The following is a 17,322-nucleotide window of genomic DNA, read 5'->3' on the forward strand; positions in this document are numbered from 1 at the left end:
TGCACAAGTAACGCCTGGAGGCAAGCGTAACTCCATCGAATAAGGTGGGGGTGGGATTTAGGTAGAGCCGGGGGGGTGGGTTAGATAGGGGAAGGGGGGGGGGGGATAAAAAAAAAGTTCCCTCCAAGGCCGCTCCGATTTCGGAGCGGCCTTGGAGGGAACGGGGAAAACCATCGGGGCTCCCCTTGGGCTCAGCGTGCACAAGTGTGCACCCCCTTGTGCGCGCCGACCCCGGATTTTAATACATGCGCACGGCAGCGCGCGTATGTTATAAAATCGGGCATAGATTTGTTCGCGCCAGGTTGCGCAAACAAATCTACGCCCGTGTGTAGATTGTAAAATCTGCCCCTTAGCGTGGGCCCCCCCTTAGGTAGTACAGGGAAAAAATCCTGCAGATGGAGGAAGAAGGTGTGGGTAAGGAGAAGAATGGGGGTGTGGGTTTTTGTTCAGTAGCTTTGAGGAAATGTAATCCTGTACCCACTAAATCCACCCAGGCTTCCAGCCACCCATATACCCTACTCTTGAAATGGTGTGTCCTGCTGCACCCCAACACACAGTGTAAGTACTTGGAACTTTTACTTTTGCTATGCAAGTAAAATAATAAATGCAGTAAAGAAAAAGATGAAATATTGGTAGGTAATTAACAAAAGACATTTGATATTAGCAAAGTTAAGGAACAGTAAGGCAGTGATTTCTCCAGAACTAAGAAATGCAAGTCAACAGTGGCCATAAACAATTGATAATACAGGCTGTCTAGAAGTGCCTGCTTAGGCCACACCCAGTAAGAGAACCATATAATTAATCCAAGACCTTATGAGTAACTTCCATTTTGGAACCCCAAAAATGATTCTCCCCTTTTTCGCAACAATCCTCAGTTCAAAAGCTTTGTATGCACTAAAAGAATTATATATAATGCTGGGGCCTGTCTGTAGATGAAAAGACATTTGCAATAAACACAGCAAATGGTTGCTGCTGTAAGTTGATTAGTGTTGAACTTCCAGGGCAAAACTCCAGTATTATATTTGCTCGGCTAGTGGAGACAGACTGTATTCCCTGCCATATAGCAGGTCTTTTGGTACCAAGAGTGACTTCTAATTATTTGGAAACACCCAGCAATGTTTATATGACAGCCCAAACAAAATGATAATTTAGCAGTTATTAGTGCTGAATATATGCTGCAATAAAAAGGCAGAGAAGGAACAAAGAAACTATTTCCTTATAGCTATAGTCACTTAGCTTAGCTCTGTCCAGTGAGGTGATGAACAAACACCCAACTCCTGTATCCACAGCTCAGAAGATCTCCCTATGACTGTGCATACTGTCTCCGGGTTGCTGGAGGGGAGAGAGAGAGAGAATCCGCTGCAGCTTCTCTCCGGTTCCCACCACAGCTCTCTGCCACACTCTGTTAAACTGCTTTTCTAATGCTGTCCTCTTTCCTTTTCCTCCTTCTCTCACTCTAGTCTCTGCAACCTGGTATCTCTCTTGCTCCCAGCACTCCATCCAGCTCTCTCAGGATTGCTGTCAACCATTCTCAATTACACCCAGCCAGGGAGATAGAAACATTGTGCCTTTTCTTCCTTATTTGGTGTAGCTCCCATCAGCCACTGTACTTCCTGATCTCCTGTGCTAGTTCTGCTATGTCGTCATGAGGGAAGGAAGGTTTCTCTTTCCTAGTGATTTAACCCTGTAACTGCTGGTTTCTGCAGCAGCACAAGTACTCTGGGTTTAACATCAAACAGCTTTTTTTTTCTAATATATCTGCTCACAGCAGATAAAGGAAACTGTCCAACAGATTCCGTGCTGCAGTCTGGCATGCAGTTGTTACCAGTCCAGCTTTTATCTAATGGTTAACTGTATAGTCTCAGCATGAGGTAAGCTCTTAGGGGGCAAGGACCCAACCACATTAGGCATTCCTGAGTCTATGCCTTTCACTCTCATTTGAGAGCCTTCTTTCTGTTGAAAGAAGCCCGCCTCCAGTGCATTGATACTTTGAAGGTATTGGTATGTTTCTATCATATCTCCTCCTCTATCCCACCTTTCCTCTACAGTATGCATGTTTAGATCTTAAATCTGTCCCCATAAACTTTATAATGAAGACCACTGAACATTTTATTAGCCACCCTCTGTACTGACTCTCTCTGGTTTATATCATTTTGAAGGTGCAGTCTCCAGAATTGTACACAGTGTTCCAAATGAGGTATCACCAGGGACTTATACAGGGGCAATAAACCACCAAGATGTAGAGTGCAGATGATTTGAAGTACTGGGAATCAAAGGGAATAGGGTTTCCAGGAGTGTGACAGATAATATTCTAGTAATAACATTTCTTGTTTCACAGACTTTGCTAAATCTGCCACAACATCAGAGAGAACCCTTCTCCCTGGCTTTCCTTTCCCCTAAGAGATGTATGGGCATATGTGTGTCAACATTTCTTCCCCTCACCCACTCCCTTTCCCTTTTTCATTCCTTCCCCTCAGTCACTCCCATTCTCTTTCCTTCCCTCTTCCACTCTCCTCTCATTCCTACCCCTCTTTTCCTTTCCCTTTAAACCTGTACCCTCCTTCATCCCGCTCTCAACCTACTCCTCCCCTCCCTTAGTAACCCCTCTGGTAGAGTCTGTCCTACATTGGGAAGGGTTCTGGGCATCTTCTCCCACTGGCGGGGCCTAGCCTCCTTGCAGCATCATTCATTAGGTGGGTTCTAGCACCTCATCTCCCACTGAGGGGACATGGCCTTCCTGCCAGCAGCATCCTTCACTAGGTCAAGTCCTGGGACGACTTCATCATGCTAGCCTCTCTGCCACCATGGATTAAAAAAATTAAAACAATTCCTCCATGGGCCAAATCCAGATGTGCAAATCAAAAGCCTGGTAGAATGAACAATCAATCTCAGCGGGCTGGGTCTAGCTCACCAATGGTAATTTGGGTGCCCCTGTACTGCTGAGAGCTCGCACTTAGTTTTCCTTCTAATCTACTTTGGCAATGTTATTTACACTATGTGTGTCTGTGTGCGCTATATTTGCTGGAAAATGCACAAAATTTTTTATATAGAGTAAGAAGGTAGGTGTAGGGCAAAAGGAAATGGCAGGGCCAGAGCCCGCTTCACTTTTTCTTTTTCTCCTAGTTCCAGTCTTTTTTCTCAATCTTTGTATAACTTTCAGAGCCTCTCTTTTCTCATTCAGAGACAAAAAGAGCTCAGAATGGTGCTGCCTGCCTCTCCTGAGCTAACCTTCAGTTTGAAAAGAAAATAGGAAGTCTGTGTCTGTCTATGCAGATGCCAGCTAGTTTAGGTTGATTTAAAATGTTTACTTGATTTTGGTTTGGCCTGCATCCTGCCTTGTTCCTTCACCCTTCCTGCCCTGGCTTCAGTCATTCTAAGGCCGTATGACAGTAGTTGCTAAGCATGCTACCTGCCTTGAGAGAGAGAGAGAATCAGTTTGACGGTGAATTTTTCGTATAGCTCTAAAATTCTCCAGCTGATCAGATTTGTTTTTTAATTTAATGTTCTCTACTTTCTTAGAATACAATTTTTGCCCTGTTTTTATTAGTAACTTTGTAATGACTGCAGAAAAAGACCACATGGTTCATCCAGTCTGCCCAGCAAGTTTCCTATGGTAGTAACTGCCGCTCCGTACAGTTAGGGGGTGTGTATTAAAAAAAAAAGTGTTTTCTTTTCATGCTTTGTTTAATTTTGTGTTAGTTTTGTTTAGAATTTTCATTTAAAACGTTTTTTTTTTTTTAGTGTGCACTAACTTAATGTGCACTATTTGATTAAGCGCAAGCTATTTGAGTTACTGCACTTTAACTTCATTTAGTGTGGACTATTCCATTTTAGTTCATGCTGTTTTGAATTAGTGTGCACTAAAAGCAAAACAAAAAAAACCCAAAAAAAAACCCATGAAATTTTGTGGATGTTTTTGTCTTAGTCTATATCCTTTCAGGTATTTTGTTAAAATGTCTGATATTTGTCTGTCGTTTCAAATTAATGCACATCCCTTGTTTTTATTTTCCCTTTAGTTAGCTGTTTTAAACAGCTACAAGTTATAATTTAACTATTTTTTTTCTCCATTAGCTGCTGTTATAGGTTGGTTGTTTAAATTTCTTTACCTATTGTTTTTTCTTTTTAAATAGTTGTTATAGCTTGGTTGTTGACTCTGATTTTAGAATAAGAAATGTAGGAACTACTCTGACATCTAGAGGGACTCTTACTTGAAAAATCTTCTCTTTGGAAACTAAGGATGGATTTACACTCCTGCCTGGCATTATTGATAGTGGAGGAGCCATTGAACCAAACATGCTAGAAAAGTCTGTATTATATCATAAGCCTTTTACTTGCCTTTCTTAAGCCACTAGGCTTTATAAGAAATCTTAATCAAACATCAAAACAGTATACTTATTCTGCTAGGAGACTGTCATCAGAGGTACTAACTTGGGGACTTACTTTGAGCGATACACGATATATAACTATTGTTATACACCTTCCTGCATCGTCAACTGGCAGAAATGCAAACAGATTGTCACTACAATTAAAGAAGACAGTAAGGACTGTAAAATCAATGTTCACCTATCTGGGGACCAATGCCCTTACTGTTACAGTCGTGGACCCTTGGGCCGGCTGAGACTGTAGATGGTAACCTGTGGGAACCCACAGGAAGCGTCACAGCCGGGAGGCGGCACTGAAGATACTCCAGAGAAGACTTCACCACTGGAAGTCCGTGGTTCCCCCCCAGGAGGAGCCCCTAAGATCCCGGACCTCTTGGACTTAGGCGAGATCCTATGCGACCAAGGATCCGGGTAGCGGCCGACGAGATGGACGACGAGGCCGGCTGAGCCCAGGAGGCTGGAAGGATCTTCACCCTCGGAAGCCCGCGGCTCCCCCGGGAGGAGCCCGTGAGAGCCCGAGCGCTGGGACTTAGGAGAATCCTCTGGGCCAGCAAGTACCGGATACCTGAGGTGATGGAAGAGGCTGAAGTCGGATTCCAAGGACGAAGCCAGGTCAGAAGCCGGAAGTCAGAAGACAAACCAAAGCCAGGGGCGGAAGCTGAAGACGTAGTCAGGAAACGGAGCCAGGTCAGAAGCCAGAAGTCAGCAGAGATGAACCAGGATCAAACGCAGCAACTAGTAACTCAGGGGAACTGAGCGAACCTCGTTGCAAGGCAAGGTTCTAGGCCAGCTGCAGGGTTTAAATAACCCTGCAGCCTCTGACGTCATCCAGAGGGTCGAGCTTCATTTTCCCGCACTGGCCTCTTTAAATCAGGAGCCCCTGCGCGCACCTCCCAGCGACGGGAGGACGACAGTGTCTCCCTCACAGGGAGAACACCGCGGCAGGAGCCAGACCAGGCCGTGATGGCCGGGGAATCCCTCCAGCATTCCGGACTGGCCCCGGGGTGAGTGCAGGAACCAGGGCACAGCCCGGGGCCATAACACTTGCTAGTAACATACAAGTACAGAAAGATTTCAAGATTCTGGGATCCAACGTGGGTGTATAGTGAAGACCATTATCTTTTCAGAAATGTTACCTGTTCAGGGAAAGCCATTTAAACAACATTAGTATGTGGCCCAAAGGTTTGGTGTAAAGAAGAAGGTTTTAGATAGATATATCAGGGACTGGAGCTATATATGGAACAGTAAAAAACTATATAGTAAAGATGACCTACATATTTCTGTGGCAGGAAAAAAGATCCTGTGTGAGCAGTTCAGATCATATGTCATCAGGCAAGTCAACCTCTCCCTTTCCCCCGCTGGGTCCGTGTCCGACCACGCGGCCTACCGCGCCGTTCTGACGCCGCCCCGACCGGCAACAAGGCCCGCCTCCTACCACCTACCTCCAGCCAATCGGGAAGGGCCCAGAGGGACTTTAAAATCCCTGCAGCTCCGGCGCCGTGCGTCGGCGCCGGAGCTGCAGGGATTTTAAAGACCCTCTGGGCCCTTCCCGATTGGCTGGAGGTAGGTGGTAGGAGGCGGGCCTTGTTGCCGGTCGGGGCGGCGTCAGAACGGCGCGGTAGGCCGCGTGGTCGGACACGGACCCAGCGGGGGGAAGGGAGAGGTTGACCTGCCTTACCCCGATGGGTCTGTGGCGCCGATCACGCAGGCCCTCCCTCGGTCCGGATGCCACCTGTGGTGAGGAGAATCGCCGTCGCTGGAGGTGTTCGCCTGGTTCACCTCCTTCAAGCCTCCCATCTACCTCCCTTCACCTACCTGACGACTCCCTCCCCTAATCCTGCCTGTTTTCCGAGGTCCACACAGATCCACGCCGTCAGCATTTTCCCTTCGAGGTCAGGAGCCGCGCACCCGTCACTCCTGAGACGAGAATCCGCCCTAAGAGGACCACGCTCACAAAAGGCAGGCCATAGACCGCCCGCAAATCTCTGCCCTCCTCCAGATAAATCCTCCAACACACTGTAATATCAAGTGTATCATACGTAAGTGTGTCTGTTTCACATGACTTTCTCTGTTAAATTGCATTACAGTGTCTGCATCTCCTGACTTACTCTGTTCAATTGCATTACTCTGTTCAATTGCATTACGGTGTCTGCATCTCATAACTTATTCTGTTTAATCTGCATTTACTGTGTCTGCATCTCATAATTTGTCTTTCTCCCCAATACACCTCTACTAGCCCTCCACCCAACAATGCCTCCACATGCTTACCTCTGTCCCCCCAATTATCTATTCAAACACCCCTCAAAACTATCCCTCCCCCCCTACAGCCCCCACAACGCTCAAAAAAGGCATCTGACCCCCATCCCCATATCTCCCACCTCGCAAGCCCTCACCCTCTCCCTCATTTCTCTTCTACTCATTAACGCCCAATCCCTGAAACAAAAAACACACCTTCTCCATGATATTTTAACTGACTCCAAACCACAAATCTTTGCAGTAACTGAAACCTGGTTTAAACCCTGTGACACCCCTCTCATTAACCAACTGCCTTCTGAAACCTATGACATTTTCTCTATCCCCCGCAAAAAGAAAAGAGGAGGAGGCCTACTCCTCATAGCTAAGAAAGAATTCAAGCTCACCTCACAAACCTGCAATATTCCCAATCAATACGAAGTAGGCCTTTTCAAATCACAATCCCTACAAATCTGCCTTATCTATACCCCTCCTGGTCTACTAGAAAAAGACCCCTCCCCCCTCATCGAATTCCTCACCATCTCCCTCTCTCCCGACATCCCCACGATACTCCTTGGCAATTTTAACCTTCATGTCTATTCCATACCACAATCCCCGCCATGCGAAGCCTTCATCTCATCCTTAGACGCAATGGGTTTCACACAACTTATTCATTCTCCAACCCACAAAGCCGGTCATACCCTTGACCTTATTTTCACTAACTCACTCATAAACGTCATCCACTCCCCCACATGCCTCCCTGTCCCCTGGTCTGACCACTCCATCATCAATACAACCCTCTCTCTACAAACCCCATCCCCCTCCTCTCCTTCTCAGCCTAAATCCTTCCAATTTCGTAAAACCTGCCCCCTAGACACCCTTGCAACGGCTTGCTCCAACATCCCAAACCACATTAACTTAGAGACAGCAGATAGTGCTATATCCTCCTGGGCAGAAACTACCCGCAAAATTGCTAACAACTTATGTCCAATCATTCAAAAAACAATTACACAAACCAAATCATCCAAAAAACCCTGGTACACTCAAAACCCAAAAAATCCAGCTTAGAGCAGCTGAAAAACACTGGCGCAAACACCCCACTCCTGCCACAAAAACCATCTATTACCAACTCATGCATGCATATAGAAACGCCATTCAAACAACAAAAAAAGAATACTATGCCAAGAAAATTCACCACCTACAATTCAATCCAAAGGCACTATTTACCTTAGTCTCAAATCTTACCAAATCCAACGTGTCTTCACCCCAAGTGCCCTCCACACAGACCCGATGCAATGAAATTGCCATTTTCTTTAAGAACAAAATATCCAACATCACTGCCAAGTTTACCCCTAATACCAAAAATTCCCCCAATACCAACAGCATAACCCCCTCCACCCCACATACACCCACCAATCCTCTCTTCTTTTGAACTCTCCTGAACTCTAGAAATAGAAAACATCTTAAAAAAGATGAGACCTTCCTCCCATCCCTCGGAAACTATCCCCACTAAACTTCTACTCGCTATCCCTAAAACTATAGCCACCTCACTCTCCAAAATCGTGAACTGTTCTCTTGAACACGGCCTGGTCCCTAACTCCCTGAAACAAGCTGTGGTCAAGCCCATTCTAAAAAAACCCTCCCTTGATCCCTCCAATCTATCTAACCTCCGTCCTATCTCCAATCTCCCTTTCCTTTCCAAAGTCATTGAGAAACTAGTAAACTCCCGCCTCTCTGACCACCTAGAACAATCCAACATACTCCCACCAACACAATATGGTTTCCGAAAACACCTCAGTACGGAATCCCTACTCCTCTCCCTTATAGATACCATCATCAAAGGATTGGATGCTGGTAACTCCTATCTCATTGCCATGCTAGATATTTCCGCCGCTTTCGATACCTTAAATCATAACATCCTCATCAACACTCTCATCAGTATAGGAATCTCAGGTACTGCTCTTTCTTGGATAAAGTCCTTCCTCCAAAACCGTACTTACACAGTCCTCACCGACAATTTTACATCCCCCCCTGTTAATCTCGACTGTGGCGTTCCCCAAGGATCCTCCCTCTCTTCCACTCTATTTAACATTTATATGCTCCCCCTTACAAACCTCCTCTCCAACCTTGGTATTACACACTTCATCTATGCGGATGATGTGCAAATCCTCATCCCCTTCACAAACTCCGTGCTCACCGCTCTCCAAAACTGGAACACTATTCTCACCTCCATAAACCAGCTCCTCACTGACATGCACCTAGCCCTCAATCCTCAAAAAACTGAACTCCTCCTCATCTCCTCTAGACATGCGTCAATACCCATTCCCTCCACTCTCCATTCCTCCAACTTTCTCTCTGACACAAGAAACTTGGGTGTTATACTTGATAACCAACTAACCTTCAAACCATATATCAAATCTATCCTTAGCAGCTGCTATTTCAAATTACAAACCCTCAAAAAACTCAAACCCCCAAAAAACTCAAACCCCTTCTCTATTTCTCTGATTTCCGAACAGTACTCCAATCTATAATTTTTTCAAAAATTGATTACTGTAACGCTCTCCTACTTGGACTCCCTGCTACCCACATCAAACCTTTACAACTCCTTCAAAACGCTACTGCACGCATCCTCACGAATGTTAAAAGAAAGACCACATCACTCCCACCCTCATTGATCTCCATTGGCTCCCCATTCACTCACGAATCATCTACAAGACCCTTACCCTCATCCACAAAAGTATTACTAACGAATATTACAACTGGCTAAACCCACCTTTCCTCCCTCGTACCTCCACAAGACCCACCCATTCCTCTCTCCGTGGAACTCTTATTCCTCCTTCCATAAAATCCACGAGACTCATCTCCACCACCAATAGAGCCCTTTCCCTCGCAGGCCCCTCCCTTTGGAATTCTATGCCTCTTGACCTACGCACCGAAACCTCCACACCCACCTTCAAAAAGAAACTCAAAACCTGGCTCTTCCTCCAAGCATACCCCCAATCATCATCATCACCTACTAACACTCTAACCCTACCATCATCTCTTACCAACACCCCCCAATCAGGACCTACACCCAACACCTACCGCCTCTAACCCCTCTAAGGAATTACAAATGTCTCACTTAACCTTTTGCATATAAAGAATGTTACTTTGTACAACCTCACATATAACCTCACTTCAACGACTGTTGTTTTCGCGCTTATTCAATTTTGTATATAACCAGTGTACATACCAATTGTTCCTCCAATCCCTGTATATAGCTTATCCTTATGTGTCTCTGTTTCACCCTCCCCCTGCCCCCTCCCTTGTCTCGACTACTCACTATCCCTCCCTCCCCAAGTTATTCAGTTACTTGCTCTGTTACTGTGTTTATGTTGCATACTGTTTTTTGTAAAGGCATTGCCTTTATATCTATTGGTTGTAAGTTACTTGTAAACCGGCACGATGTGCAAACGGTTGTCGGTATATAAAATCACTTAAGTAAATAAATAAATAAATGTTTGCACTAGACAGAGGAAATGGACAGAGATGTTTGTTGGGGATTTTAACCTAATAATACCTCAAAAATATAGTTCCCCTCTTCTTGAACAGACATCAAACAAAATACAGGGAAAATGCAAATCCTTATGGGTAGACATTTTGAATGTCCAGTATCTTTAAGGGTAACTCCCAAAAGGGAGTACTTCAGTGTTAAAATATACCGTTTTTTGCTTTAAATTTTTAAGTGAGTTTTAGTACTTGTGTTTGTGCAGCATTCTGTGTTCTGTATTTTTTGTGATAATATATTTTATCTTATTTACAAACACTCCTTAATAACCACAATCCTTAAGAGAAGCTTTGGAAGGTAATTATTACACACAAAATAAATGAAGCCGCCCATACTCGAGCAGCTACTATCGTGAGCTGAACTGCTTTTCACCACATTGGTAATGAATACCTTAACCGTGTTGTAACCAATTTCTTAGGTCCTGTGAAGCCGCCCGACACTGCCAGTGTTAGGGCAATAATTGCCTGCTTCAGGGGCCGGAGAGGCTGATGTTAGTAGGAAAATAAGTTTTAAATTGTAATGATGTATCTTCAACTTTTGCCTGTATTATATTGCATTTCTGTCAACTTGTAAAATTTCAGTAACAAATTAATTTCTTACAAAAGATCTCTAACATTTGCTGTTCTATTCAGTTTCCAAACTCTAATACTATTAATGCATTCATCCTTCCAATGTATCCTCCTTCTTACCTGTTTTTGATCAAGGTCTTTGTTTTCTTTCTTGACTCGTCTCTCCTTTTGATACTACTCCCTAGGAACAGGCGTCAAAATGGGGTGGGCTGCAAGAGCCATGACACCACCAACTTTAGGCTGCAAGCTATTTTTTAAAAAGCCTTAGGCTACATGGACTCTACCCTGGCCCCCTCCTGCTACCTGAACAAAAGGCAAGTGCTCTGATCCTCCCTCTTCTATGCAGCTTGCTTGCATATCTGCCTTGAGCAAGCCACCAGACCAGTCCTCTTTCTTCAGCATCAGCTGCATTGCCACTGGTTTGTGGTGACCACTGGTGGCCTTTCTAGATTGTGCTGACCATTAATGGGCTCTCTGGGGGGTGCTGAGATTGTTAGTAGGTTTCTAGGGGTTGAGGTGATACTCAACAAGTTCCTGAGGAAAGTTTTTGGATATGGCCTTCATTTGCTATCTCTGCTACTGTTTCAGTGATCTGGAGAAGGCCCAGCATGCATGGTTTTCTGAAAAACTGGAAGGCTGCAGAGAGGTCAAGTGCATCTAGCAGGCAGTTGAGACTGACCATCCTGAGCTGACAGATCAAGAGCCATCCTGAGCTGGTGTACAAGGATCGACAGGCATAAAGTGCTCTCAACTGCTTCTCAGGGCAGGCGGCTAGCTGGACCATGTAGTATCATTACAAACTAGCCACTGCATTCCAGGTGAAGTGGTGGCTGGCAGGCAGTATAGAGCACACTCTGCTGGTATTGGAGCAAGTGGGCTTCCTTTGCGAGTATGATTGCCATAACCTTATTGCAGAGGTCAATGCTGTGGCTCCTCTGGAGCTGAGAAGAGCTTTGGAGCCTCAAGTGAAGATGAGAAAACTTGCCAGAGAATTCAAAGAAACAATTACAACAGATTCACTTAGATGGTGGTGGTAGTAGTGCTGGTCTTATTTCTAGTAGTAAGTCTGAAGTAGTAAGCTTTGATGTCAGCAGACCAACTGTGATGGAACAGCCCTTTCCTCTGTAGGAAGAAAGAGGTTCAGAGAGGACAGAAGTGAGCTGTCAACCTCCAAGAGAAAATTCCAGGCCAGCAGAGGAAAAATAACTTCACCTAGGAGATAGTGAAGGACAATTAGCCCAAAAAGGGAGGCAGAAAAAAAGTGAGTACATCCTCCTAGGTTGGACAGGGCAGATTGGCATGTCCATTGGGAAGCTAGGGGTGAAATCTGCGGAGAGGGTGGGATTACACATCACCTGATCAGACTAGAGTGGCAGGCAAAATGGGACAGGAACAAGAAGGGGAAGAGGAAATGAAATTTCTCCTTGCAGGGACAGAGCTAGGGCAGTAACGTGAGCCAGAACAGGTTGAGGAATCTGAAGAAGAAACTGAGGAGTCCCCATGAGGATGAAAGTGGTGTCCACCAGCTAAAGGTTAGGCAGACTATAGCCTAACAGGTCGTAGATGTCATTGTTTGTTTGGTTTGAGAGACACTGGCTGGGTTCTTGTTTTCTTTGCCATAAAACATTCATACTTATCCAAAGAAAGAGACCAAACTTTGTTTGCCAACTCCCTCTTTTTGAAAGACACCAGACACCCCATTAGGGGCTGTCAAACCAGTGCTACAAAGAGTTTCTACTTTTGCATTGGTGCAGAATTGGGCACTGGGAAAACTAGATTGCCTTCATTAAATTACTTGGGCACCATGAACTTCCATTGCTACAGAGAATTTTCTATTTTTACAGTGGCTTAGCACTTAGTGGAGTTACTTTTGAAGAGGAACTGAATGACTTTCATGAGGAATTTTTTTTTAATTCTCTTTGAATTGTGAATCGCCAAGATTACAGAATGGCTTAGTTGGAGAAAAGAGTGAACTTGTATGCTTATTTATTCATCAAAACTGAAGAGCCACAAAGTTGCTCAAATAAGTACTCAAGTATAAAAGTCTTGGTTCAAGTACTTTAAGATATAAAGAGCAGAGTGTTTTTATTTAATTTGTTTATTTTACTTGGAACTTTTTTCCCTATGCCTTAAATATTTCTAATAGCTAAAGGGGAACTATCTGTTTTGAGACCAATTCAGTCTTCTCTCGCCTGTTAACACACTGAGTCAGACTTATCCTGCTACACCTACATACTCTATTACTCTGCAAACTTAGAAATCTGATCTTCCATATCTTTATGGGGACAATTTTTAAATACCCGGCATGCTTGTAAGGTATGTGGGCAATCTTAGCATTCTTACTTATTGCAAATTTTCAAAGAGAATATGATATTTTCTCTGAAAATTAGCATAAAATAATGTGCAAAATGTCCCTACATCCTTTATAGTTCTTTGTGCAGGCTTCTGAGAGAAACAAAATAGCATGCATATTTGTAAAACAAAAAAAAATCCTCCCACAACCTAAACAAGCCTGACACCTCAGTTAATAATGCAGTTTTTGTCACTTTTTTTCCTTTGCCACTGTCTGGTTTCTAGCATCAAGGTTTTATTGGCTGATCTGGGAATTATTACCCTCTATTTTATGCAAATATGTGTAAGAGAGTGACATTAACTAAAATCTAAAGTTAGACATTGGCAATGGGACCCAGGGAGGCAGAGCTCAGGGGGTGCAGCTTGGTTTGCTCCCCTCCCCCACACCAAAAAAGATGTTCCCCTCTCCCTAGCGATGTGCAGAGATGCTTATTTTTTCAATTCATTAATTTTGTTTTGTGAGTTGCCAGAATTCGTTTTGTATTCTTCATTTGAAATATTCCAAGATTTGTTTATCCATTTTCAATTAAAGTCTATGAAGGAAGCAATGCAACCTATTTTGGGCTCCAAAAATTGGGGTTTTCTTATCTATTCTAATGAAACCTGTGAATAGACATCATCAGAAAGTTTTTGGTGCCTTGGAGAGCCTATGTAAAAGTGGTACACGCAGCCCAAGGCACTGTAAAAGGGCAAAATGGTCTCAGCAGTGGCAGGAGCTCTCCAAGTCGACATGATAAAGCATCAGCAAGAGTGTGGAGTACATTCCAAGGCACAGAAATTTTATTTATTTGTTGGGCTTTTATATACCATTGTTTAGACTAGCCATCACAACGGTTTACAAACATTTCAAACATACAAGTTCCAGTATTTGTAGAGTTCACTACAAAGAAACTAGTTTCAGTCATCACGTCTACGCTTCTCCATTGTCCCTGCAACAGTGTACTGGCTCTTGTTCTCAGATTACCTTCCAATGCCAATATTTTCTCTGCATCTTAATATGATATAATTGCTCTCTTCTTTCCACATAAAGATTTTGGTTTTCTACTTGTCAACTACTTTAAGTAGGGCAGGGAACACAAAAAACATAGCTGCACCTAAACTTTAATAGCCATTCATTGGTGCTTCAAGTTCCCTTTTCTTTCTGACCATCTGTCACAATTAAGGAAAATATTGAAAAAGTGTATTGTTCACAAACAAATTTTTGTTTGGCTTTCTTGGATATAATCTTTTTGAATATAGTGCCAACAGTACAGTAAAACTACTTTCGTTCTGATTGTTTGCAAAGGATCCTTTCTATTTCTAATGAATGTTTGGATGCTTATTGGCTATAAATCTGCTGGAGTAGGTCTGTCACAAAAGAGGCCCCATCCTTGTCTGGACTCAGGGCACCGAGGCATTCCCCACCGGTATCTGTGCCAGGATCTGGAACTTCACCGTCATTGGTGAAACCTCCGGCTATGCCTTCCGAGCCTCCACCCCCAATAGCCGTGCCCCCCATACCAGCTTCTTGGGTGGAATTGGACAGGATTGTCCAAGAGGCGGTGCTTCAGGCTTTATGATCATTCCAGTCTCCACCGACACCGGCACCAGTCCCCATGCTGATGCCTGATCCCATGTCGATGATGCTAGCCCCTCTTCTAGATAGATTGGACTCGTTAATCTGTGCTCTTTCTGCGGTTCCAGCCATGCCATCAGCCCCCACGAAGCCACTGATGCTGATACCTTTATCCTCAGATGAGGAACCGGATTGGCCGATGCCCGAACCAACACCAGGACTATCGGGTGTCGTACCATCGCTCCGGCCTTCGAAAACACAGATACCATCGATGCCCTCACCATCTTCGGTGCCTCCATTGATGCCACCTCGACTTCCATCGGTGCCCCCTTGAATTCCATCAGTGCCACCTCTAGATCCGGCTGGATTTCCACCTCCACACCATCCTCAAGGTCCTGGAGGTGCCGGTGACCACCCTTATGATCCATGGGGAGTTGATTCTTCTGACACTGATGGTTCAGATGATCTTCCTTCACAACCTTCACCTCCAGATGAACGTCAACGTTCCCCACCTGAAGACTTGACTTTTGCAAATTTCATTAAGGAAATGTCCGAGACAATTCCCTTTGATTTGCAAACAGAAGAGGATGTCAGGCATAAAATGCTTGAAATACTACAATTTGTTGATGCACCTAAGGAGGTAATGGCAGTTCCTGTTCATGAAGTACTACTGGACCTTTTAAACCGTAACTGGGAGCATCCTGGTTCAGTTCCTCCTGTGAATAGGAAAGGTGATGCTATCTATTTGGTACAATCAGCCCCAGGTTTCCAAAAATCTCAACTACCTCACCAGTCAGTAGTTGTGGAGTCGGCCCAAAAAAAGTCTAAAAAGGTCAGACCTCATTCACCAGCACCTCCAGGTAAGGAACAGAAATCCTTAGACGCCTTCGGAAGAAGGGTCTTCCATGGCTCAATGCTCATTGCTCGCATTGCAGCATACCAGCTATATGTGATTCAGTACTCCAGGAATCTCTGGAAGAGAGTACAAGAATATTCTGAATCTTTACCTGATGAATACCAGGAAGGACTTAACAACATTCTCCTCAAGGGTTTAGATCCTGGTAAGCATGAGATAAGAACAGTCTATGATATCTTTGACATTGCCTCCAGGGTTTCTGCAGCAGGCATCAGTGCGCAACGTTGGGCATGGCTTAAATCCTCTGACTTGCGACAAGAGGTTCAGGATCGTCTTGCAGACCTGCCATGTACTGGTGACAACTTATTTGGTACCAAAATCAAGAAACAGTTGCACAGTTAAAACCACCATGATACCTTACATCAGCTGTCTGCTCTTCCTTCAGATTATCCTTCCATTACAAAGCGACCTTTCAGATGAGATCCTCGACTGTTTCAATATAAAACCAGAAGGTATTATCCATCGCAATCTCATCCTCGACAGTCTAAACCTCCCCAAAGAGGACAAACTTGTCAGACTAGAACACCAAAAACCCAACCTGCCCCACAAACAGGGTCAGCTTCTGGTTTTTGACTCTCCTCTAGAGAACAACAGCCAAATCTTTTCCTTTCTATGCCATTCCAGTGGGGAGGCCACTTGTTCCTTTTCTCCACTCTCTGGCATACCATAACGACAGATCAGTGGGTACTCTCTGTAATAAACCAAGGGTACCATCTAAACTTTCTCACTGTACCGCTGAACGGCTTATCCCCTCCTCTCACAAATCCAGTCACTGGCATCCCTGAATGCCCTAGGCTTCAAGCAAATAATCTCTAACCCAACACACAAGCTAGGCCACACCCTTGACCGCATCTTCACCAACCCTCTGATCCAATCTGACCCTCCCACCTGCGCGCCCATCCCCTGGTCCGACCACTACCGCATTGAAACCACCTGCTCCTTAAAAAATACACCTACTCCCACACTCACCAAGAAAACCATTCACTTCCGCAGACCATGCAAAACAGACGACCTCATCGCAGCCCTCTCCTGCGAGTTTCCAAGCTAGACCTTACTGATGCCGAATCTGCCCTCTCCTCATGGTCTCAGCTTACCAACACCATCGCCAATAACATCTGCCCCACACAATCTCGAGCAATCAACCCCGCAAACATTAAAAAGAAACCTTGGTATACTGCTGAGCTAAAAACTATGAAATGCAATCTCGGAAAACTAGAAAAAATTGACACAAAGAACAAACCCCTGCACTATCTAAATTTCGATCCCACCTCCACTCCTACCAAGTTGCCATCAACAAGACCAAAAGGGACTTTTACACCCAAGAAATCCACCAATTCCAATTCAATCCCCGTGCCTTCTTTGATTTTGTTTCTACCTTAACTAAAACTACCCCTCCCCCGACACCGAAAACAAAGCCAAATGTAAAGAACTTGCCCTATACTTTAAAGACAAGATAAATACAATTATGGCATGCTTTCTTCCTACCCCTACAACCTTCAACACTCATCCAATAAATACTACCATCTCTACGCCATTGCCCAATTCCTCCCCATTAAATTCCTCCTCTCTATCCCTAACATTATCTCAAAACCCATATCCATCATCATTAACTGCTCCATATCATCTGGCACTGTTCCAAATCAACTTAAACAAGCCATTATAAAACCCATCCTAAAGAAACCATTCCTCGACCCAGCGAACCCAGCCAACTATCGCCCCATCTCCAACCTCCCCTTTATCTAAAAAATCCTAGAAAAAACCATCAATCA

General features: G+C 44.5%; 1 protein-coding gene across 1 annotated transcript in view; it reads right to left on the reverse strand.

The window, feature by feature from the left end:
* Positions 1–15,065, reverse strand: part of LOC115100739 — a 105,581-nt gene extending 90,516 nt beyond the window's left edge. Inside the window, exon 1 of the mRNA XM_029619552.1 lies at positions 14,583–15,065. Within this exon, the coding sequence (XP_029475412.1) occupies positions 14,583–15,065 (483 nt within the window). The remainder of the gene's footprint in view (positions 1–14,582) is intronic.
* Positions 15,066–17,322: the final 2,257 nt, after the last annotated feature.

The sequence above is a fragment of the Rhinatrema bivittatum genome, chromosome 1 (assembly GCF_901001135.1).
Source record: "Rhinatrema bivittatum chromosome 1, aRhiBiv1.1, whole genome shotgun sequence".
Taxonomy (NCBI): Eukaryota; Metazoa; Chordata; class Amphibia; order Gymnophiona; family Rhinatrematidae; genus Rhinatrema; species Rhinatrema bivittatum.